The 25,170-nt window shown below is 42.9% G+C and overlaps 1 protein-coding gene across 1 annotated transcript in view; it reads right to left on the minus strand.

The window, feature by feature from the left end:
- The window catches only part of MOV10 (Mov10 RNA helicase), a 360,143-nt gene that overhangs the window by 64,238 nt on the left and 270,735 nt on the right, over positions 1-25,170 (minus strand). The window contains exons 19-20 of the mRNA XM_086923342.1: positions 12,109-12,234; positions 10,459-10,547 (exon numbers count right to left, since the gene is read on the minus strand). Of these exons, the coding sequence (XP_086779468.1) occupies positions 10,459-10,547; positions 12,109-12,234 (215 nt within the window). The remainder of the gene's footprint in view (positions 1-10,458; positions 10,548-12,108; positions 12,235-25,170) is intronic.

The following is a 25,170-nucleotide window of genomic DNA, read 5'->3' on the forward strand; positions in this document are numbered from 1 at the left end:
GTCATATATTAAGCGGACCTTGGAAATAAACTGATCACTTAGGACAAAGCATTTCATGGTGGCGAAAAGATAGACCCAATCAAGCACCTTCTCTGCATCCAGAGAAAGAGCGACTGCATCTTCCGACAGTCCCTTAGCAGACCATAAAGTATGGGCTAGTGTTCGGAGATGATTTCTACAGGAATGACCTGGAACAAAGCCAACCTATGAATGGTGTATAAAGGAAGGGATAACTTTACGGAGCTGTGACGCTAGAATACTTGCAAGAATTTTAATATAGTTGTTTATTAAGGAAATGGGGCGATAGCTACCACAAGCGAGCGGATTTCTGACCGGCTAATGGATAACTGCAATTAATGCTATATTAGAAATGGGTCGAAGAGAGGATGTTTGGACAGCTTCATTGAAAGAAGAATGAAGAGTGTCAATCATTTCTTTTCCAGACCACTTATAATATTCTGCAGGGAATCCATCCTCACCTGGAGATTTATGATACCGTAATTTGGAGATGGCTGTAGTAACTTCTTCCATGGTAATGTCACCATTCAGTAAATGTCTACCCTCCTGTGTCAGATAAGGGACATACATTTTTTCGAGATTTGTAGTTATTTGATCTTCAGGAGTGTAGAGTTCTTTATAAAAGGATGCGAAAATATTTACTATACCTTTCAGTTTAGTTAGAATTTCGCCTGATTCTGTTTGTATTGAGGATATAGCCATGGAGGCTTCATGTTGCTTGAGCTGTGCTGCAATTAAGCGTCCCACTTCCTCTCCTTTTACATAATGTCTACCGTTTAGACGTTAAAGAGCATACTCCGCTTTGAACGTATATAAGTCATTAAGTGTCATTTTAGCCAATTCCAGGCTTTTGCGGTTGGTTACAATAGGACAAGAAGTGTATAAACGAGGCAAATTAATTTGAGTCTCAAGTTCAGTGCTAAGCAAAGATGCTGCCTTATTAGCCAAAGCTTCATCCCTCATTAGGTGTCCGCAGATAGTTGCTTTTGCAGCTGCCCAGGCAGTTCTACAAGAAGTAACTGATGATTTGTTATTAGTTAAGTATTCAGAGAGAAGGGAACGTAATTGGCTTTTACCCTAAGGTGAACGGTATCTTTGAGTGTTCACACGCCACGGTTTTCTACCTGAATAGAATAACCCTACTTACAGAGCGAGTAGAACTGGAGAATGATCAGAAATTACGGATTCTAAGATACTGGATTCATTAGTTAATTGCAACTAAGGAATGAGAGATAAGAAAGTAACCTATCCTAGATTGTGTACCATGAACAGAGGAAAGAAAGGTAAATTCTTGATCTGATGGATGACAAGGGAGCCAATGATCTGATGGTATATCGCCCAGTAGTGCTCTGTCACCAATACTGCATTTGTATAAGAGGCCTGCTCTTTCTAGAATCGCATTCCAGGCTAGGTTCCAGTCACCACCGATGACGTAGCTGTATGGGGAGGCGAGGGCTGTTTAGCGGCCATCTTGGGGGTGTAGGCGCGCCCTCGCGCTCTAGTCGATATAAAAGAGACCCTTGACGCTCCGCGTAGCGGACGCGGTAGCGGATGCGCCGGATGCCCGCCGGAGTCACGCCAGAGTCCAGCCCGTCTGCGCCCGTCCGCGCCAAGGACGCGCTGGACGGCTGGCCCCTGGACTCTGGTAACATGTCATCTCTCCCCTGCAGCTACTCTCTTTGCGAATTGTTGGCTCTCAAACCTCGTAAAAAACGCTGCTCACATTCCTATGAACCGGATGATTTCCTGCTTCCACTACGATGTGGCTGTCATTCCTCGTCCAGACCTCTTAACTCCGCCCCCATCTATCCTACCTCTGAACACCCCGCCACATCCAGTTCTAACACAGTGGGAGTAGAGGGCATCTTGGTTAATGCCCGCTCCCTTATCAAGAACAAGGTTATGTTTAAGGAGATGGTACTGGACAGAACGCCCACTTTAGTGTTTGTAACCGAAACTTGGGCCAAGGATTCTTCCGACCCTGACCTAATAGAGGCTGTCCCTGAAGGGTACTGCCTGGCCAGACTCGATAGGCAGGGACGAGTAGGTGGGGTGATAGCGATCCTTCATAAAGATCACCTACAATGCCACATAGTACCCATAACTGATTTTCCTGACAGTTTTCAAGCACTTTATTTTACAACAAAGGAAGCGCAACGCCCCTTTTTTAACGGTATCTTAATTTATCGACCCCCTGGCTCGAGAACCCATTTCACTCATCACCTCCTCCAGTCTCTTGAACCCTATTTTGGCCGAGACAATTTTTCCATCCTGGGTGACTTTAACTACCACCTAGAACGGCACGACCTTTCTGATACCTCCTGTCTCATTGAGGCCCTAGAATCCTGCAGGCTTACGCAACGTGTTACGGGAGCCACACATCGTGCAGGACACACTTTGGATGGCATCTTCTCCAATGACCCCCGTTTGACTACCAAGGACCCGATCCATCTTTCCTGGTCTGACCATCTGGCGGTCCCCTTCCTTCTGAAACATCATAGGGTGAACTCCTGTAAAATAGGGAACCACACAATAGAGACTACCAGAAACTTCAGGAATATTAATAGCAATTCCTTCGTGCCCTGGGCTGCAAGCCTTGCTACCACTGGCCTAGATAGCGTACAGACTGCAGTCGCTCACTTTGAACAGGTCACTACCGAGGCCTTGAATAAACTGGCCCCAGTGCAATCTCGGCGCCGAGCTAGAAAGAGACCTTCTGCCCCCTGGTTCTCCGACTCCCTTAGGCTTCTTAGGCAAGAAGTGAGGAGAAAGGAGAGGCTATGGCATGCTAGTTGGGACTTCAAGAACAAGGAAGCTCATAGACTTCTTGTTAAAAAATACAAAGCTGAAATTTTGCAGGCTAAACAAGAATACTTTGTCACCGTGACTTCCTCGCTCTCCTCTCCGAAGGAGCTCTTTAAAACTGTTGACTCCCTGGTCAAATTGCAAGCCCCTGACCCTGTCATTCCTTCGCAGGATCTTTGTGATAAGATTGCCTCCTTCTTCCATACTAAAATCCAGGATATCCACCTGGCCCTCGAGGATCAAAGAGCTGTTCTCAGTGCATCTACACCTAGGGTAGAGATGAGCCTGATCACCACAGAAATCTCCCCATCATGCACCCTGGACTCTTTTCCCCCGCTGGCCTTGCAAGATCTTGAGCTACTGCTAGCCAAGACCAAGTCTGGTTCCCCTCTGGATACCTGCCCACTGAAAGTCAACAAGCAGTGCAGGGAGACCCTCTTACCACCGCTGCTAGAGATAATGAATCTAGCCATCAGAGATGGTATTTTCCCTGTAGAGTGGAAGAAGGCGGTAGTAAAACCCCTGTTGAAAAAGGCCTCTCTGGATCCGGGGGTCCTAAAAAACTTCCGGCCTATCTCCCTGCTCCCTGCCCCAGCGAAGATGCTTGAGACACATCTTAACAAGCATCTCGCCGTCTTTCTGGAAAGCTCGGGATGCTTAGACTCCTCCCAGCATGGATTCAGGAGAGAATTCAGCACCGAGTCAGCCCTCACCATCGTGCTCGACAAGATCCGCACGACAGTAGATGAGGGCCAGACCTCTCTCCTGGTCCTGCTAGATCTAACTGCGGCTTTCGATACCCTCTCCCCCTCAGTACTTACATCGCGGCTGAGGGAGGTGGGGGTGAAGAACGCAGCTCTGGATCTTTTGACCTCTTTTCTCACGGGGAGGGAACAAAGAGTCAAGCAGGGGGAGTTCCTATCTCCATCCCGACCTGTGCTATGTGGGGTTCCTCAAGGGTCAGCACTCAGCCCGACCCTTTTCAATATCTATGTTACCCCACTAGCCAAATTAATAAGATCGTTCGGGATGGAGGTAGTCTCGTACGCAGACGACACTCAAATCCTCGTCTCTCTTCCCCATTCAGACGAACTAATCGCCTCCAAGTTTAAATCTTGTATGGAGGCGGTTGGTCAATGGATGATCCAGAACTCTCTGAAACTGAATGGGGAGAAGACTGAGGTGATGGTGTTTGGGGGGAAAGAAAACATCTGGTCAGCCAATTGGTGGCCCGACTCACTTGGAACATGCCCTTCCCCCACATCTTCTGCCAAGAATCTCGGGGTGCTAATAGACCCTGCCCTTGACTTAGGCAGCCAGGTGAGCAGAACTGTCTCCACCTGTTGGGGCCTGATTCACACCCTACGAAGGATCAGGAAATATCTCTCCTTCCAGGCAAGAAAACAAATAGCCGTTGCTCTCATCGGCTCGCGTCTGGACTACTGTAATGCGCTGTATGCTGGACTTAACAAAGGACAGCTGCAGCGCTTACAGGTAGTCCAAAACGCCATAGCCAGATTTGTCCTGGATATTCCCAGACGCTCCTCGGCCACTGCAGCCAGGAAAACGCTGCACTGGCTGCCGGTAGAACACCGAATCCGGTTTAAAGTTCTATGTATGACCTACAGAGCCATTGCCAAAAAGAGCGATACTGGAATAGGATCCATCATCTCCCACTATGTCCCCCGAAGGAACCTGCGTTCCTCTGGGAAATTGCGTCTGGCAGCCCCCCGTGTACGAAGAGCCAAATGGGGTGGAAGAACCTTCTCCACTCTTGCTCCTAAGTGGTGGAATGAACTTCCTCTGGATCTGAGATCTCTCCCGTCCTTACAGAACTTCCGCACTGCTTTAAAAACCCTTCTTTTTCAGCAAGCATATGTGTAGGGTTTCTTGTCTTTTTCCTGATCATTCTCTGATCATTTTGCTAGGCGCCTTGATACCTGCGGGTTATTGTTTTGCGCATTATAAATTTCCTTTCAATTCAATTCAAGTATGCTCCAATCTCTACAAGAAAGCGATTTCAATTGAGACAGTAGGAACGTTTGGCACCTGTTGGGGCATATATTGAACCAACGCAGAAGATCTTTTCACCAATTTTTAGCTTAGCAAAGACATCTACCCTCTGGATCAATCCAAGTTTTGATAGTTGTGATGGGTAGAGATTTGTGTAGGAGGATAGCCTCACCACACTTCCGTGGTTGATTCTTCTCTGACGAGGGTTGTACGGTCAAACCACAATGGATAACTTTTCCCACCCATGCTCGTTGTACTTTAAATGACTCCAAAGCATCTAGATAAGTTTCCTGTAGGAGAGCGATATCAGTTTTTTTCTTTTTTAAGTAAGAAAGTACTTTTTTTGCATTTTATAAAGTGCTCAAGACCATGAACATTCCATGAAATTATATGTATCGGATGAGAGGAAGAGAATGTGTTAATAGCCATTTATGCGTTGGGAATGTAAAGAGATTAGGGATAAGGTGTGTTAAGCTGTGAAGATGGTGTAAATAAAGAAAGGACTAAAATATTGAAAATATAGGAATAGGGAATAAACAAGTATTGGAAGAGTATCAAAGGAAAGAAAAAAATAAGGGATACAAGAGTAGATTGTGTAAAGAGAAGGAGCTGAAGAAAGGAGGGGGAAAACGAAGAAGAGGAATAAGAACGGCATAGAGAGGAAACGGATAAATAGTCTGTTAGAAAAGGCAAAGAAATTAAAGGGTTATGGAGGGATCACTTATGTGTTATATAAAGTAGTAAGTAGGAAGGAAGAGTAGTGAATTTCAGGAAAAAACTAATGAAAATACAAGGGAAAGAGTGATACATGTGCTGTGTGAAGGAAACAGCACCAGGAGAAAGAAACTGCTTACTGCGGGTCTAAACTTTCAGGCTATTCATGCCTGAGCAGACCCATCTGGCGACAGTCAGTAGTGAAAAGTGCATCTATGCAAAAATAATAACAGTTTTCGAACAAGAGAGTAGAATTTGGAGTTATGGTTGAAGGAATTTAGGAAAGATTTATAACTTGAGGGTATAGTGCAAGAGGGGATGAGGGAGTACAATGAGAAGTGAAGGAGAGAGAAAAAGTAAATAAGAGAAAGGACAATATAATATGAAATAGTCAAATATATGGTACAATCAAATAAGCTCTTGTTAGCATAGTAATAATAGTAATTAAATATTAGTATATATAATTGTCACATTTAAATATGATCTCATCTGGATAAGATCATGTAAAGTAGCAATAATATAATTAGATAATTAAATATTAAGAAATTAATTTATTGTCTTATTTATAGGATAGTTAAGAACGAAGAGAAAGATGTATGAAAAATGTATAAAGAAAGAGTATAGTGGTACTTATAATTCATGACAAACCTATAGCAAGTTTATAACAGATGATCGACAATTTATGTATATAATAAAGTATCTTAGCTCTTTATCATATGAGGTTTAACAATACATAACGAAAAGTTCTAAAGACAAGAGAAATGTTCACATGTACATAAATTGAGGAACTGTAGGAAGAGGAATAGGGTCAATGAAGAGAACAATAATTAGGTATTATTCTTGGTTCACGTTTAGAGGAGGAGTAGAGGAGAGAATAAGGGTGAACAAATCAAATTACAAATAATATATAACAAATATGTATAACAAATAAACAGATGTTCAAGTACTCATCCGATCATCTTTTCCAGCGATCATCAATGGGACAAACTCCCATCTGTTGGTTAATGTAGAAAGTCAATCAATCAGTCATAGTTCAAGATACTTCTTCACATGAAGGGGATTTAAGAGCAGAGCGTGATTTTTCCCGATCTCTTTCCTGTGTAAGGGCAGCTACTGTCTGAAGGGCCTGTTCTCGATCTCCCAGGGAATGTATAGGTCGATCCAGGTTTCGTTTTCTACTCTGGGAACGGCATGAATTATGTAGAGTTTCACCCAGAGATATCATAGAATTCAATGATAGAAGTTGGGGTTCAACTTTTGGTAATGATTCCGTATACTCCATGTTTTGGGGGAGAAGATTATCCAGAAAATGACGAAGCTAGTCTGAAATCAAAGAAGTCTTCGGAAATTGTACGAAGTGATTCGTAAGCGTGCAGGCCCGAAAAGACCATATTTGACATCAAGCTGACAAAGACGGGGTTGAAAAGAGAGAAAAGCTGCACGACGTTCATTAGTTTCTTTTGAAAAATCTGTGGCCATTCTGATTTCATGACGTTGGAATATATATGAACCTTGAGTACGAGCTGAAATGATCAGTTGACGGGCTTGTTCATGACGCAGGAAGCAGGTCATGAGCATGCAGGGTCGTAAATATTTGCCCATATTGGGCGATCCAAGATGATGGGCTCTCTGTATTTCTAATGGTGGTTCAAAAGTAAGACCTGTAAGTCTTGTTAGGGTATTTCTGAGAAAGGATTTGACATCTAACCCTTCTATTTTTCACAGGGAGGCCAAAAAAGCAAACATTATCGCGATGGTTTCTGTCTTCTGAGTCAACTACTTTACTCCTAAGAAAGAGAAGTTATTGGTCAGGGTCTGGTATAGCATCAAGCCTGTTCTCAACTGTTTTCATTCGTGCAGATAAACCATCCACCAGATTTTGGAATCCAGCAATATACATGCAAAAAGATATGGTTTCAGTTATAAGAGTGGATATGGAATTTTCCATACCTTTCAATCGTCAGCTTACAGCATCCATTTCTTGGAGATTAAGATCCATAGTGGAAGCTGAGGATGATGACATTGTAGGAGTAGGATGGTTTAATGTCAAGGTAGCAGTACTCCTTACATTTGATGTAGAAAGACCTTGGCTTAGAGCTTCTGAGAAAAGGGACTGTTTTACAGATTTCCCATTTGTCTTACCAGAAGGCATCTTTACCTTCTTAGCGTCAGTTCTTTGATATAGAACTGTGAGGGCGTTTATCTTTTTAAATATACTTCACTCAGAGTAAATAAGTAGTTCGTATGACAAGGAGGATTATTGAAGAACAGCCAACAGTAATTTGTTTTATGGTTTAGAAAGTAGACTCGTCTAAACTTTTATATTTACTTTATATATTAGGGACTTCTTGTGAGACCTTCTCATTCATCCGATATGCTGGTCACATGCTGGTCACATACGGTGGATCTAGACCTGGAAGCAGTAGATGGGTTAGAGGTACACAAGATAGAAAGTAGTATGTTAACTGCTAGTGTATGAGTCAGGCTGTCCCAATCAAGAATGCAGCGGAATTCATTTATCAGAAATCCTAGTTTGTAATAAGCTACATATGTAGGGGATAATTAGTAGATATTAATCTCTACAACTATCTTGAACCAGGATCAGCATTATGTAAATCCAATATTTATCTGAAGTAGAGCAGAGTTAATCTCAGAGGATCAGGCAGTTCTCCTTCGTTGTTTGCGTTTAGTAATGTAAAGTCACTACTGTATATGTTTTGTATTGTTACACCATAGTTCAATAGAATATCAATACATATGAATATGTAGTTTCTATTTTAGGTAGGTCTTCTCATGTTCCCCAGTATGGCAAAACAATAGCTGTAGTATATTGGTAATTATTCAGTAATATAATATTATAGTGTGGGTCCAATAATTTTTGTCAAACTAAAATTCAGAGCTTAGCACATTATGGCGTTGATAAAGTAGCAACAGTAGCAAAAGAACAGGCAGAGGCACTGTTCCGGTGTAGTCTGTACTATTTGCAACAGTGTAGCTAGTAGTGCGCTTAATCTCCCCAATTGGCAGGGATAAAAGTCAGGACAGACCTGCCTGTAGTGAAGAGTGCAAGTCATGACAGCACAACGTCTTGCTGTTGGAAAAGGAAGAAATTCGTCTTAGAGTTGCCAAAAATATCCAGACTGACCAGAGCCACTCGAACTGTGAAGTATGAGGGGGGTTATTGTTCTTTACCGGAAACATCACATCTTAAACCCCGGGCTTTCCGCATTGCTAACAGACGATTTTCTGCTGTTATAGAGCACACAAAAAGCACTCACCGCTGTCCGGGTCTCCTCACAACATGGAGCCCCAGGCTCAAGCAGCCATCTTGTCACGCGCCAGACCACGCCCCCGAATTAACCGGTTTTAAACCCCTAGCTTCACCAATCTTGGTTTAGAAATAAATGGGCAGTTCTTTGCTGCAGTAAAAACCAGAACAATCCCAGATTAAAAAGTACACAAAAAGGGTTGGGGAAAAAATTCCAACTGGGAGAATATTAGATCCACAAGTATATATCTGTGAGTGAATGCCTGCTAGAAAAGAGTGGACTACCAAGAACTGGAAATAAAAGAAAGCCAGAGGGGAAGGTAAAATTAAACCAGCCAGTTTAATCACCCAGCTAGAACAATAATATGCCACTTTGAAACAGATCAAACAGAAAATTCTTGATCTATCCATATCTTACCACATAGCCTTCATACCTTAAATCCTTGCACCTGGCTTTCAAGCCCACAAGCAGCATAGTGCCCGTTGTCACTAGTTCCTTAAAGTTCAATCCGGCTCAGATGTGCCAATTAATGCAATATCAATGCAAAAACCGCACAAATGAAGATGGCAGGTGTGAGTGCGCTATAGTCTTAGATCAGCATGATCGAGGCAGCCAGATTGCAGGGAGGGGGATGGTGTTAATCTCAAGGCAATATGATCCTGGAGACGAGAATCAATATGGCATTTAAAAATACAGTCCGTAAGAAAGGACTTGCCCCATAAAGGGAGTTATAGATCAGAAGTTAAGAAATACATGTAGGTTTATTAAAATTTAGGTACGAAACAGAATATTGAAGAAATATAAATGCAGTAGTAGTCTCATTAAATAAACCAAAGTACATAGAAATGAATTGCGAGAAAGGCAATCGGTTACAGGACTCTGAAATGATGAGCAAAATCAGGAAAATAAGACTAGGTCTTAAATGTGCAGCAAATCAAAAGCAAAACGGACAGCACCCCTAGTAAAAACTGTAAGCCTTATATCTCACCTCCAAATCCAAGGGTTTATAATAGCCAATTCAAACACAGAAAGTTACAGAAACTGGTAAGTCAGCATGGTGGGAGCAAAAGTATACTTTTTGCAGAAAATAAAAAAAACGCATTTAAAAACGTCAAGTAAACCTACCATGTCAACACTATCACACTAAATGACTACTGACAGCCAATTCTAACCGACTGTCATTGGGAGGGGGGGCTGTCATTGGGGAGGGATGATTGAATGCAATATAGTCTGCTAGCAGGAAGAGATTTGGAAAGTAGCAAAAACTTCCTCCAGAGAGTTCTTTGAGAACAACATGTCATCCAAAACAAACAGTGCCTATCTTGGTGTCTTCGCTGTCAATAACAAAATAAATAAAACTCACAATGTTTAAGTCAGCAGCCTGGTTACAAAAATGGATTCGAGGTCTAACTGAGGCAGGGCTAGAATTGGCCAAAAAACATTAAAAAACCGTACCTATTTCCTTTCAATTGTAATAGGTCCATGTTAATGTACAGATTTAATTCAAATGTGGAAAGCTAATGTTGCGAGGGTAAATCCTATTGCTATTGTTCACACACTTAAATGAAGAGTGTAGATTACACAGAAGTGTATGGTAGATCACATTAAGAAGTTGGAAAAAATTATTATTGGTATTTACCTGGACCAGTTGGGATCCTTGTCTAGTATAATGGGATTTCCCACCACTATCAAGAGGGCCTTTGCTCTGGTTATTGCGACATTAAACCTCTGCAATAAGAGAAGGATACAAAAAGACACAGCCATCACGTTCCGGATTGGTGAAAGAATATTTTCCACAAATAGCAGCTCTAGAACTACTCTTCCATTCTGCACGTATTTCACCCTTTACAAGAATCTAGTACACAATATCATACGTTCAAAATTCAGACCTGCAGACACAATCACTGAATGAAGCTCTGACCACTAATCAAATAAGCCAACATCAGCAAGCCATTCTGGTATTCATCATCATCTCCTTAAACTGGTGTCAGAAACTGAACTATGCGATTACCAAAATGTTCTTTCTAAGTGGTTCAATCATGTATCTATTTCACCTTGTAGACCTCTGGCCAACTTCGCTTGCTGGGGAAAGCTCAGAACACAGAAACAAATCTGGTCTCATTGCGATTTACTATGGAATGTGAACATCTTTTCTACATTCGAGTACACTGCAGGACCATGAAATGAAATTTTCCTAAGACTTACCATTAAGGCCACTGAACTGCAGATTTTATTTGTACATTAGACAACTTCCCATGAATGGAAAATTAGAAATGTGGATAGTACTGCAAAAAGCTGGAACTTATTTGCTATTTTTTTAAGGTTTTGCCTACAGACACATTTAGACATACTCTGTAAAAAGAGCAAAACGTATAGCAGACTGTGGGTCAGCCCATTGCTCGCGAATGGTTTGCTTTGTCAATCTCATTTGTTTGCTTCTTGTGTGTGTCTCTCTCCTGAAGCATATCTATAGTACTGTGTTCCTAATTGGATACATTGTATGCTTCTACTGCTTACAATAATGGAGCTACATTCTTCTTTCAGCAGTTTGTGCCATTTCCTGTGTGCTACTTTCTCCTCACATATCAGTGCCACAATGATCTCCATGTTGCTCCCGCAACTCGTCCTTTACCTTCCCCTCCTCTGCCTGTCCTACTCCACTTTTTTGTAATTTTTTATCCTGGCCCTTCAACACCCCCACAGCCCCCCAAGCCCTCCCAATCTCATCTGTTGCGCCTCTCTACCTTGTATTGCTAGGCACGCTCTTCTGAATTGCTCACCTCATTCCAACTCTTGCCGCTCCCCTGCACAACATTTATTTTCCTGGAGGGCCAGCAGATCAAGTTTACTACTAGATGGCGCCTCTCTCTACAATGCCCTTTCACAGCTTCACACTTTATTTACTGCCCAAAGATAGGCATTCCAAAGCGTAAATGATGCATGTGTGCACAATAATGCCAGAGCTGGCTATTTTGACTGTTGTTGCCAATGCTGTTCAGCACGGATAACAAACATTGGTAAAGGCACAAGGTCAACCACTGCCATTCAAAGGGAGGACATATTGGCTTTGACAATGCTGGTTGCTTATTCCACCAGTTCTAGTAAAATTTCCCTACAACAGTAGGTACTTTGGATTTTTTTCCTGTCTAATCCTCAAATACACTACCTCACACTCCTTCTTAAAAACATTTGCAGCCAAGTCCTTAGCAGACGTTCTTTACTCTTTTTCTTTGAGAAACCAGGGCTGACTATATGTCCTCCACTGCATAACCAAAAGAACCAGACTTACTTTGGGGTTTTTCAGAAATCCTAGATTAAAATCTACATCGAGCTTGACATAGTCTGTGCAGCTGCGCACTGTGGAGATAATGATCACCCTCCGTTCTTGACCTTGAAACTCTTCCACTGACCCCACCTGAAAAAAAAGAAAAAAGGACAAGTTAAGACTGGTTAAAAAGAGATGAATAGAAATCCAAAACAACGAGGTGACATTAGGAAAGATGAAGAGGGAAAACTGAAAGCATTTGTACATTTTTTATCAACAACTCTACAACAGGATCATAAACAGCTCCCTGATGACTGGAGTGATGCCAGACTGTCTCAAACTTGGCCAGGTCAGCAACTCCTTAAAAAACCGGGAGCGGACCTGAATGACATTAAAAACTTCAAACCAGTGTCTAACCTTCCCTTCCTAGCCATAGCCCTAGAAAGATGTGTTGTCTCAAAACTAAACCAACACGTCAACGAATACAAACTCCTAGAACCTCATCAGTCGGGCTTCAAAAAGGGCTGCTGCACAGAAACAGCCTTTCTGAACATAGCGGATGACCTACAAAAATCCCTGGACACAGACGGATGCTATCTGCTCCTACATACTCCTAGATCTATTGACAGTCTTCGACATGGTCAATCACAAGCTACTCTTGGATTCCCTCCAAAAAGAGGATTGGAGCGGAAGTGGTCCTTAGCTGGTTCACATCTTTTCTACAAAACTGCTACCAACAAATAAAAATAAGCAATCCGACCTCCCACACAATGCAAATCACCCAGGGTGTCACCCAAGGCTCTGTCCTCTCGCCTACTCTATTCAGTATCTACATGGAGCCCCTCACCATCATTCTCAACCAAGCAAAAATACCCTTTCACCCATACACAGATGAAACAGCTCTATTTAGAAATCTCCTCACTAGACTACATGAACAGACAAAACGCCATTCTCAAAGAAATAAAACACTGGCTATCTCGCAACCACCTAAAACTTAACCAAGGTAAAACAGAAATTATACTCATATCAAAGTCAGAGCAATCCCCCCCCAAATACGGAAATGGATTCTCCACAGACTCTCTTAACTACAATCTTACCCTAACCAACTCTGGCAAAGCCTTAGGAATCACAGACCACAAACTGAATATGAAAGACCATATAAAGAACAGCGTAAAGAGTGCCTTATACAATCTGAAACTTCTAAACAAAATCAAACCCTACCCACAGCCAGAACAACCTCAAAACTGCCACACAAACAATGGCGCTAAGACTACTACGGGAACATCACCCTCAAAGGTACTGCAAAATCTAACCTTGCACCTTTTAAAACTGCGCTCAATGCAGTAGCCAGATTGGTCACAGAGACCAAAAAATATGATCATATCTCCCAAGCACTGACAGAACTGAAATGGCTCCCAGCTGAAGCTCGCTGCAACTTCAGAACTGCCTGTCTCACTCACAAAGCCCTCCACAGCAGGAAACCAGTTTACCTTGCCTCAAAACAAAATAAAGGCAGGCCAGTCAAGAAACACAAGAACCTCAAATGCCTTATTTCTCATCCCACCATAAGCCTACAAACAAAAACCCTAGATAACGCCTTCTCGAGCAGTGCCCCTAAAAGTTCGAACTCCATTCCAGTTCATATCAGGACAAACCATTCCTTCTTGAGCTTAAAGAGACAACTAAAGGATCTCCTCAGACTGCTTAACTAGCAAGAATTCAACCGACCATCAAGGCATGACTTCAATCCCTAGGTTTCCCTGTATACCTCCCCTGCAACCCTTCCTTCCCCTTGCTCAATCTTGGACTAATTTTGATGTTATCTCTAATGTGTGAATTTACTCGCTCTTTGTATTGAGCTAGCACTGATGAAGCACTCCGATATCTTTGGGTTTTGTCAGCACAATATTAAAACTACCTAAATAAATAAACAAGAGAGCAGAAAATTTGAGGGAGGGTAAGCCATAATTTAATAACTGTAGGCTGCCCAGTCTTACAACAGAACAACGTAAAGACCTTAAAAGGCACATAGAAGGATAAATCTGAAATGCTCTAAAAGTTAAAACTGGGGACAGAGCTCAGCCCAGAGGGACTCTCTCAGCAGCAATGTAAAAAACTAATAGGGACCAAGAAAAGCCCTATTTAACATTATTCAGGGCACAAAACGGGTTACCCCAATGATGAGATACCCAACAGAATGTAAATCATATACGCCAATCATCATTCTCAACTTAAACAAAAATCTATGCAAAAATATTAGGTAACAGTCTTGACAAATTCTGCATCTCATGTATGCTAACATGGGGTTAATTAGAGGGAGCCAGAGCAATGACAATATTCATAGAACCCTTCATCTAAGTGAATATCAACAGCAAGAGTATACTGTCGATCGAAGTCGCACTGGACGCCGAGAAGTGCTTGACCGCAGCAGTGGAAATTTCTTGGGGAGAGGACCATGCACACACTGGGCTTTGGAGAACAATTCTGCAGCTGGGTATTAGCCAGAGAAGGACACAAAAGCCAGATGTTTAGTAAATTGCAAAAGACCAGTGGCAAATACATTGCAGAGATGGACCCGAAAAGACTTTCCTTTCTTGTTCACCCCATCTATCTAGCCGATGCTGGCAACAATCTGGTGATCCAGATGTCCATGATGACGGGAATAAATGCACTCCCTCAGTCTTGACTAGGAAAAATTGACAGTAAAAATGAATATCCTACCGCACCTTCTGTATGTCATTGAGGCAAAGCTGACCTAGATATTGACGGAAGAAATAAATGCTCTGCAGAAAAAAACTGCAGCTATTTTATGGGAAGGTAAAAAGGCTGAAATTTTCAGAGAGCTCATGTCAACACCAGAACTAGAGGGGGATTGGATTTCACAGATACATGGCGGTATTACCAAGTCACACATCTGAGACTCTTTTAGGAGTGGTCCTCCCATTAAGCGGAAAACAAATGGGGTATACAGACAGGACAGTGAAGAGCAGCCCTCTGAAGGATGTACTATGGCGCCCTAAATGCAGGTGGCCTAAAACGCATACACAAATGACATCGCAAGTACCTTAGAGAAAACCTGGAGTCACTACACATCCATTCACACCAATTCATTACAATTCCAAATTCATCCCAACCTTACAGGGAGAGGCCTTTCAGAAAAGGAGGAGGGGACTCTCATTAAGGGATTTATTCTACGAGGGAATAATAAAGTTCTTTTAACTAAGAAAGGCAGAGTTTACCCCCTCAAGGAAAACAATAGGTTAACATACGCTCAGACACACAGAGGTGGGAGGTATGGGCAGCAAGAGCTCACAAATTTGAAGCCTCCATTAAAATAAATGCAGGCTCCAAAACGATAATGTTCAACAAGCATGGGCTAATAAAGGAAGGTAAAAAACACAGAGTAAATGGACATTTCAGATAACCTGCGAAAACATACTACAGAGGCCCATATATGACAAAGAAAGGACCAAGCTCTGGGAGGATGTTATTGGCAATAACGAAAATATTATACGTAAGGAACAACCTTGTATAAATGAACAAACAGTTGGTACCACATGCCAAAACCACTGAAAGAAATGTTTCTTAGATCAAGGGTGAATGTTAGAAACGTGGGGATTTGAAAAAGGTTACCTATGCATACCTGGTGCTCCGGTGCCACACAGATATTTGTGGAAGGAGGTGCTAAGTAAACCTAAACGAATAGTTATATCCCAAAACGGACTGTATTGAGTCTAAGTTAAGAAAGAAATTTGTATGTCTAATCAGCAGAGGATACTTATCAGACATCTTTGAGTGTGGCTAAACAATCAACATCCGCTTGTTGGAAATGGTCAGACCCCCATCATCAATACTATATTAAGCTAAGGCTGGTGCTCACTATGGAAACGATCATGTACGATGTAGTTCAACAACATAGAAGTTTCAAGCAATATGGCAAACTTTGACAGAACATCTTACAAGCATTGCATGTATTTCAACTAGCACACACATGAGTGTGTTAGATTTAAATGTCTAAGTTTAATTATTAACTAAAATGACTTTTGAGGTATGGGTGGATAGTGCTACTCGCATTCATGCAAAAGATACTACAGATTGTGTTGAAGAAGGAAAGGATAAAGAAAGGAGCAGGGAGGGATGATGGTGAAAGGTTGTAGCACTAAAGAAATACGCCAAGAATGATGGAGACACTCACATCTTAACCAAGTATTTCTTGTAAAGTAAATGCAAAATGTGAAAATGTGAAAATGTGAATTGTATACACATATTTAGAATACAGTGGAGATCGACTTGGAGATCATATCAAGAGTGAATTGTACTAGGACTGGCACAAATCCAAACCATTTGAAACAAAGTAATTCTCCTAATCTACCACGAGACCTGTGCACTCAATTTGCCAGTAGCAAAGGTTTTGCTGTGGAGAGAACACCAAAATCTTACATCGTGGCATTGGACCTACTAACACAAGAAAAGATTGACAATAAGAAATCATGATGCAATTCACATATGTATCAACTATGAACTGATACATTGTTCCTTGCTCAGTATGCTGTACAGGGTCATGGAATTGGATACTTCAATTGCAGTTTATATAGGAGCCCAGTAATCTGGAATTATCTACTGTGCCGATCGTCCAGACTCCTAGCTATAGATCGTGGCATGCACTGGCAGACACCACACAATCAGTTACATCATTTCCATCAATGAGGTGGCTGTGCCACCAAACACCATAACACCGTATGATTCAGGCTGTCCTTAACAAGCAGCACATAGTAATGAATCAGCATTCCTCCAATCATTGTGTTTCCAAACGTGTAAGTGGCTAGTCTGGGCTGTACAATCAGGTTCCCATTTGCACTTTAAAAGATGGAGAAATAGTACCCAACAGATCCTCCATGCATCCTTGGATGGCAAAGTAGGAAGATCTTGTGCAACCATCCCAATAGGAATTTTGCAAAGAGAATATCTTCATATTTCTGATAATGTACCCGTCAAGGAGGGGAAGAAAAATAGGTTTTTCACCTAAGTATTTACTTCTTAGATTCAGATCGTGAAGGTATAAACCAGTGACTGGAAAAATGGATCCAGAGAGCACGGCTGCAGTGAGACATTGTAAAAAATATTGAGAAAACAAAGATTTCTCTTTTTGTCTGTCTGGAACAATTCCCTGGTCCTTAAGTTCGGTTGCTGTCCAAACAGTCTTAATTTTTCCAGGACCCCTCTCAATTCTGAATATAAAATAGACATGTACGTGTGACCAGAAAATTATTCTTGATACGAAGGGCACCTCAAAGAAATACCAAAAGGGAGGACGGGAATTTCTCAGCCACATTAGAGAAGATGGCCTCATAATAGCTACATACAATCTGTAGTCCTATCGGCAGACATATTGACACATCAATAAATTGGAAATCTGGGGATTCTTTGTAGCAATGGTTTATCATAATAAACATGGTAAACCTTTTACACCCCGGTGGTAACACAGGAACCCAAAGATTGCAATAACTATTATTAAAAATGATCAGATTGAGTCAAAATACTACACAAAAAACTTGGGAAATTGGTAAGATCATTTTCAAGAAGTGGAAACTAAAATAAGGTGGGCCTAAACAATCGGAGCCATCTGTAGTGGTAAATCTGATACAAGTTTGTTTCGAATGAATTTCTGAGTGATGTTTGGGATGAAGGACTGAGTGTGATGGGTCCCATCTTGAATGAAATCTGATCCTAGGTGTAAAAGATTGGTGGAATGTAGGCTAATTTCTGGGCTCGAACAACAAATTAGCTGCCACAAGAGCAATGGACTTGCCAAGTGAGAGATTACTAGGGAAATCTGGCAAGAATATTGTTGCCTCGTTCCATATGAGATAGATAAATATGTCCTCATTCCACAGTCTTCTGCTATAATGAGTCATTTTACTTTGCTCGGGAGATTTACGGTCAAAGAACAGATTTCGAAGTAAGGGCAATGTCAGCTTGAACTGTCGGTTGAAAAGCAAAATATTTGACAATTTAGGGAGAGATTCCAAGATTTCAGCTTCTTTGTGTAACATTATATAACATTAACTGAAGCAATCTGAAATAAAGTTACATAGTTTATCTGAATTCCGAACGTTTAGATCCGCTTAGCGCATGCAAACCAAATGTCCTGTAAAAAAAATACTTTACTCTGTTAATCAGCCAATCTTTTCTAAAGAATTTAGAAAGGGATTTCAGACGAACAGTGTTTTCCTCGTGTCAACAGAGTTGCAACAAGTCATAAGAACAGCACACAGTTGGTTAGACTTTGCACCATTGCCGTGGTTTCCCCCTAACATTTTGCCTTCAACCCTCCTAGTTTACTGACTTACATGTCTCTGATCTGCCATTGCAACCTTCGTGTGCAGTTTTATGTGGCCATTTCGACCTGGCAAATTAAATATTTTGCCAGGCTCAAACATTCCTTTCAAATATATACAGGTCACCTCTAGGACAGGCACTAGACAGCCCAGAGGGCAGGATGCAGTGTATTTAAGACATTGGACATGTACTTTTAACTTTTACATGTCCTGATAGCCACAAACTCCTAAATGTGTTTTTCACTACTGCAAAGCCTAACTCTCCCATAGCAGGACATTAGAGTTACCTTATTTTGTTTAATAAAATGTAACTTTCAAATGGGAACAGGTAATCAGGTCACATTTGGTGTCTTTGGAATTGTAAAGAAAAATCATTTTGTGATTTTGAATTTCAAATTTGAAAATGCCACTTTTAGAAAGTTTTATCAAGCAACAATGTCCCAAATGGCATCAGTTTTTAGAAGATCTAATCTAGTTATTTTTACAATACTGTAAAGCATGCATTGTATGTACAACTGAATTAAAACACAAAGAAAGAAAGAAAAAAACAAGATATAGCCAAACAAAATCTAGGATCAAAATGTATTCAATAGAACTTGTACATAGTTAGAAGCAGCATCAAATATAGTTCAAGTAAGTGCTCAATGTGTAAAGTGAAAACACGGTGCTCATGAGAATCAAGAGGACGGCACAAAATGAAACATATCAATATAATACCATTGCAAAATAAATAGTCTTTTTCAGCCATATGAATGTCGACTGCGTTCCAACCTTACAAAATTTAACAGGTCATCCTCAGGATAGGGAGAGTACAGAGAAAATGAATGCTGCTTGTATCCAAACAAAGGGTACTTAGAGGCTGCTTCCTAGTTTGTCCCAAGAATGTTGATAGAATGACATCCGTAAAGAGGAAGGCAGACATTGAGGATGATTAATGGGAGGCTTTTGTTTCTGGTCAGGCATTCTGGAAGGCGGTGTGAGCTGCCTAATCCCCTGGCTTACCACTTTTATCATCCTCCGATAACGCTACTGTTCATGTTACTGTGGACTCCTTGATAGATCATTTCTCTGCCATTTATTCTACTAATGATGATGTGTTCTACAATGAGGAAGAGTGCAAATTTATTTTTTGGTAACCTTTCTTTTTGTGTTAATGAAGTTGCCAGAGATATTCACAACAGTTCATGCAAGGAGGCTCCAGGCCCAGACGCAGTCCCTCTTGATTGCTTTAAAGTAGACTGTGGGTTCTGATCTCCTGTGCTAACTTGCGTTTTTAATTCAGTCTCTCGGGTGGGGCCCCCACCATCCTGGTGTACGTCCATTGTTGTTCCTGTTTTTAAAAAGGGTTTACCCATGATCCCAGGTGTTACTGCCCAATCGCGTTGCTTGATTAAGAGAATTGGTAGAGTAATCCTGGATCATCTCCTTTCTTGGGCAAAAGAGAACAATGTTCTCTCCCAATCACAATACGATTTCAGGAGGGGCCTTTGGACGATTGAACAGTGCCTCAATCTACATCTTATTGTGGCTAAATACAAAATTGCAAAGGGTGCCCCTATTTATCTTGCATTTATGTACCTATTGAGCGCATTTGATTGCATTAACAGATCCAAATTATGGGCTACCCGGTGTCCCTGGGCCTCAAGGAGGGCTTTCCTTAGACTCCTTCACCAGGATCACTTGGCTTTATTTAGGTTTGGAAATGCCGGAGAGTGTACGTTATTGGTTTGGATACCCTTTGAAATGCACTTTAGCCCAGCGGATAGTATGTTCTTTAACTGATATAATACTGCTCATTATTTGCACTTTATGTACTGGCTTTTATTGCTCCCCACACTATCAGTTGAACAAAATATTGTAGTTCCCGAAAATGTTGGATTCTAAACAAGGTGTTCTACTGTGGTATGCTTTTAATGTTATGTATATGTAATAGTTTTGCATATATTAATTCTTTTTAAATCATGAGATCTTCTGCAATGTGCATCTTTTATGATCTACTTGTTGGGATTGAATAAACCATGATTGAATTGAAATCTTTAAATTATACCAGGTTGAAAGACGCCAGGAGGAACAGCCTATAAGGAAGCAAATTTCTCTTACAGGGTGAGTGGCGCCAAGAGAGGGAGCTTTAAGTTAGCTCCCCTACAGGCTATTTCTTCCTGACTGTTGTGTTGCTGAAATGACTGCCAGTCTGCTGCCTTGCTACCATGTTGCCCTCCTGCCTGGGTCAGAGGAATTGGTCCTGTACCTAAACCTAGGACTCCCAGATTGACTCCAAGAACTAGCCTGCTGGCCTCTTGTTCAGAGCTACAAGGACATAACAGGCGCCCAACCACATGAACCAACACCCAGACCCAGCTGTAGTAAGCCCTTGACCCTTAAGTGGTTCTCCTCAGGTTGTGGACCCTTGGTATGGCCTCAGTTGGGCCCGTTGGTGCCAAAACATTGTTGTTCAAACTACTAGCCAGTGATAAGTTTTGTCAATCTGACTCTTTGCACTACAGCATCAACTGCTCGCAAGGAATGCCACAGCGAACCTCCGGTACAATCACTTGTGATAAGATCGACTCGCTACAGTGACGAACATCCGTGACGTCTGGCCTGCTCTTTGCGCTAAATTAACAACCATCCACAAAGCTTCCCTGCTCTTCCCAGCCAATCCAACCGCAATGCTTACTCTTTGCGCTGGACTGAGAGGTCCTTGTATCTGACTTGAGCTCTATCTCAGTTGGCCTGAACTTGTGACTTTCTCCTGGTCTCACACGACCATAGCCACAAGTAGTGCTTTGGGCTTTTTGGCACCGTTTTCACTCAAGTCTTCGAAATTGCATATCTCCAGTTGTACCAATTGTATTTTTGTTATTTTAGTGTTGACTTATTTAATAAATAGTGGGTTTTTTTCTAAATTGGCGTGGGATTTATTGTGGGGTGTTTTCACTTTATTACTATTTAAGAGCTGCATAAATACTTTACACATTGCCTCAAAGTTAAGCCTGACCGATCTGTGCTAAACTAGCAGAGGGTTGACCACAGGTTAATTTGGGGTTTGCCTGTGCCTCACTCTGACAAGGAGTGTGGTAGCTGCTTGAATAGGGCTTCGCCCCCTTCAGACAGTAACCCAATTTCTTACAGTTGGTCAGTCTTTTACTGGCAAAAACACATTCAATGTGTGGCTAAAAACCACAAAGATAATTTTTTTATTTATCTTAAAAGGAAAATCATGGATGAGGAAAATCCTCAAGTCTCCTGAAACCAAATATTGAATTCTGCATACCAGAGTCTTGGTTACTGCACACTTTTACTACGACTATAGCAGACATCAGCTTTCCCAAAAGACTGACAAAAGATTGGCTGCCTGTTGTCTTACTCATGTAAGACTCATCTTAGTAGCAAGACATCAATGAGGCCTTTAATCTGACTTCCCCCTATCCACAACATCCATCTCCACTCTAATCCCTGAAGGGATCCAGGATTACATATACAATACCGTGCACCATACACAGCCTACTTCAGAATTGGACATGGCTTGATCCAGAGAACAGCCCCGCATTACTTAACTATTGGATACCTCTAAACCAGCTAGCTGCTTAAGGCACGGATCTTTGAAACAGCCTCACAATGACACAGGCTGTGTAATCTGTTTCTTCATCTTCGCGCCAGGATACTCTGGCAGTAATTGAGCGCGTTATAAAACAGCATAACATAACACACTAAGCACATCCAGTTCTAAAAGCTCAGGAAACAAACTATTGAGTGAACTATGACTAAAATCTAAATGTTCAGTTGCATGCTTTTAAAGTTGGAGGATATGTACGAATATTCGCCGATCACATCAACAGCAAGGCTGTATCTCATCTTTGACCTGCTTCTGTATAAAATCCTATCTAGAATTCTTGATTGTGTCAAGTTAAGCAACCAATGCGAAGAACTGCTTTGATCTCAAGGTCACAATTTGCCAATATATCCTTCCATTCTTCCTAGGTTGGGTAACACCATTATATTATATTATGGTGACATTTGTTATTTATCACTTGAATACAGCAAAAGTGCATGCTATATCACATGGCCTCGGTGATGAATGTCAAGTCTGCCTCCACCCTCTGGTCAAATGATCTGAATACGTTAACATACACTAGATCAGGGTTCTTCAATCTGTGGGGCGCGCCCCCCTGGGGGGGCGTGGCGCCATCCCAGGGGGGGCGCGGGCTCCACTTCGATCTTCCCTTTGTGCCCGTTTCTTTGTCTGGGTGATTCTCCCCGGAGGGGGCCACTTCACAGAGTCGTCAGCGTGCGAGGCAGGGGTCTCCTCTGCTAAAAACGAAAGCAAACAGACACGCTTTCAGTTTTAGCAGAGGAGACCCCTTGCCTCCCACTGCAGCTGAAGCTGTCAGCTCTGTGAATTAACCCCCTCCTGGGAGAGTTAGTTCTCCCAGAAGGGAGAGAAGGTTTCGCAGAGGTTTTGAGGCACGGGCAGGGTGGGCTCTGGTCCAGGGCCCCAGCCTTTCAAAGGGGGTGGGAGTGAGGGGGAGTTGGGGGGGAGGGAGTCCTTCAGTTATTTTGGGAAGGGAGGGAGAGGTTGCAATCTGGGTTTGGGGCATGAATCGGGACAGTGGGCTCTGGTCTGCGGTCCTCAACTCATGAGGATCTTTGTGTGGGCACCCGGTGTTCAGGGATGTTGGTCAGCAGATTCGAATTTTAATCATAAAAGGTGTGAGGGTGGAGTGGTGGATGTATGGGTGGGGGGTGGATGGATGAGTGAGGGGATGGATGGTGAGTGAAGGGGTGAATGGATGGTGGGAGAGAGGATGGATGCATGAGTGGAGGGATGGATGGGAGTGGATGATGTGTGTATGGTTGGAAGGGTAGATGGATGGGTGGAGGGGTGGATGGATCAGTGAAATGGTGGATGGATCGATGGGGGGTGGATGGTGGACAAGTCGGTGGGTGGATGGATGAGAGAGGTGATGGATGTATTGATGTATTGATGGGTGAAGGGATGAATGAATGGATGGATGAGTGAAGGGGTGGATGTGGGGATGGATGGGTGATTGAGGAGGGTGGATGGACGGGGAGATGGATGGAGGAGTGAAGGGGTGGATGAGTGGTAAATGGATGGATTCATGAGTGGATGAGTGGATGGATGAGTGGGTGGATGGGTGAAGGGTGGATGGAGGGATGGGTGGCTGGGTGAGGGGGGAATGGAGAGAGAGGGGGAGGATGGATGGATGGATGAGTGATGACATGGATGAATGATTGGCAGAGTGGATGGGCAGATGTGTGCATGGATGGGTGAGGAGAGGAGCATGGAGATGGATGGGTCAGAGAGTGCATGCATGAGTGGGGGGGAGGGTGGAGAGCGGGATGGATGGGTGGATGGATGAGTGGGGGGTTGAGTGGGTGGACGGATGAGTGGGTGGGGGGATGGTTGGATGGGTGAGAGGGTGGGTGGGTGGTTGGACGGATGAGTGGATGGATGGATGGATGGATGGATGGATGGATGGATGGGTGGATGGATGGATGGGTGGGTGGAAGAGTGGATGGATGAGTGGAGGAGTGGATGGATGAGTGGAGGAGTGGATGGATGAGTGGGAGGATAGCTTGGGTGAATGGTTGGATGGAAGAGTGGGTGGATGGATGGGTGGAAGAGTGGATGGATGGATGGGTGGAGGAGTGGATGGATTGGTGAGGGGATAGATTGGGTGAAGGGATGGATGGATGATGGATGGATGGGTGAGGGGGTGGATGGAGGGATGAAGAGGTGAGATGATGGATGGAAGGTGGATGGGTTTGCAAGTGGTTGAAGGGGTTTGGATGTGGATGGGGCTCAGATGGAGGGACGGAATGAATGGTGGGGGAGTTGGTGGATGACAAGGTGTACATGATGGATGGGGAGGGTTGTGATGACTTCCTTTGCTTTCTTGGTGCCATGAGAGCTGTGGTTCAGAGTGGAAGGTATTTGAATTGTTTGGCTGCTCCCTTGCCTATGTGTTACTGTTCTGTATTCTATGTGTGCTCATGTGTGGGATCTATGCATCATGCATGTGACATTTTGCGTGACGTCCAGCTGCTACTTGAATGCGGGGCCCCCTTGGGCAAGGTCGGGTTCCATGTTTTGGGTTCCGCTTGGTGAAGCACCCATGGTGTGTTCCCTATAGTGGGTTCATCACGGCGGTCCTCCCTTTGGTTCACTTGTGCATGGTGCTTTACATCCTACAATGTATTTGTTTATTTGTTGGGGAGTTTGTGAGATTGGGTTCTCAGCACTTGCGGTGTTGAAGACTAGGTACCGTTTAGAACTGGATGTGGAGCACAGCCCGAGGATGGCAGTGGCAGGGATTCACCCACAGATTGAGAGTCTAGGTGTGGCTGGGCACCGGCACACCCGTCACATTCATGTTGGTGGTGGTGTTGTTGATCTGTGTCCTGTGTAAGGCAGGGCATCCTAGTGGCGAGAATTTGCGCACATTTTGTCTTGGAGGATTTTGTTTTGAGCTGTCTGGTACGCCTCTGTCGTTTTGTCACACCCACTCACAGGCCTGCAGTTTGCTAGGCACTCTTGTTGTGTTGAGCATTGTTTGCCGGATATGGCCCGTGGTGTGCGCGTGGCAGTCGATTATGTGGTGTGCCGGATTCCCGAGGTTTCTGTCGGGTGGTGGGGGGGCCCAACATCTGGGGGAATTCAGCTGGGGGGGCTCAACCTGGAAAAGTTTGAAGACCTCTGCACTAGATGATTTACCATGTAAAACAA

Source organism: Lissotriton vulgaris, chromosome 5, assembly GCF_964263255.1.
Source record: "Lissotriton vulgaris chromosome 5, aLisVul1.2, whole genome shotgun sequence".
In the NCBI taxonomy this organism is placed as follows: domain Eukaryota; kingdom Metazoa; phylum Chordata; class Amphibia; order Caudata; family Salamandridae; genus Lissotriton; species Lissotriton vulgaris.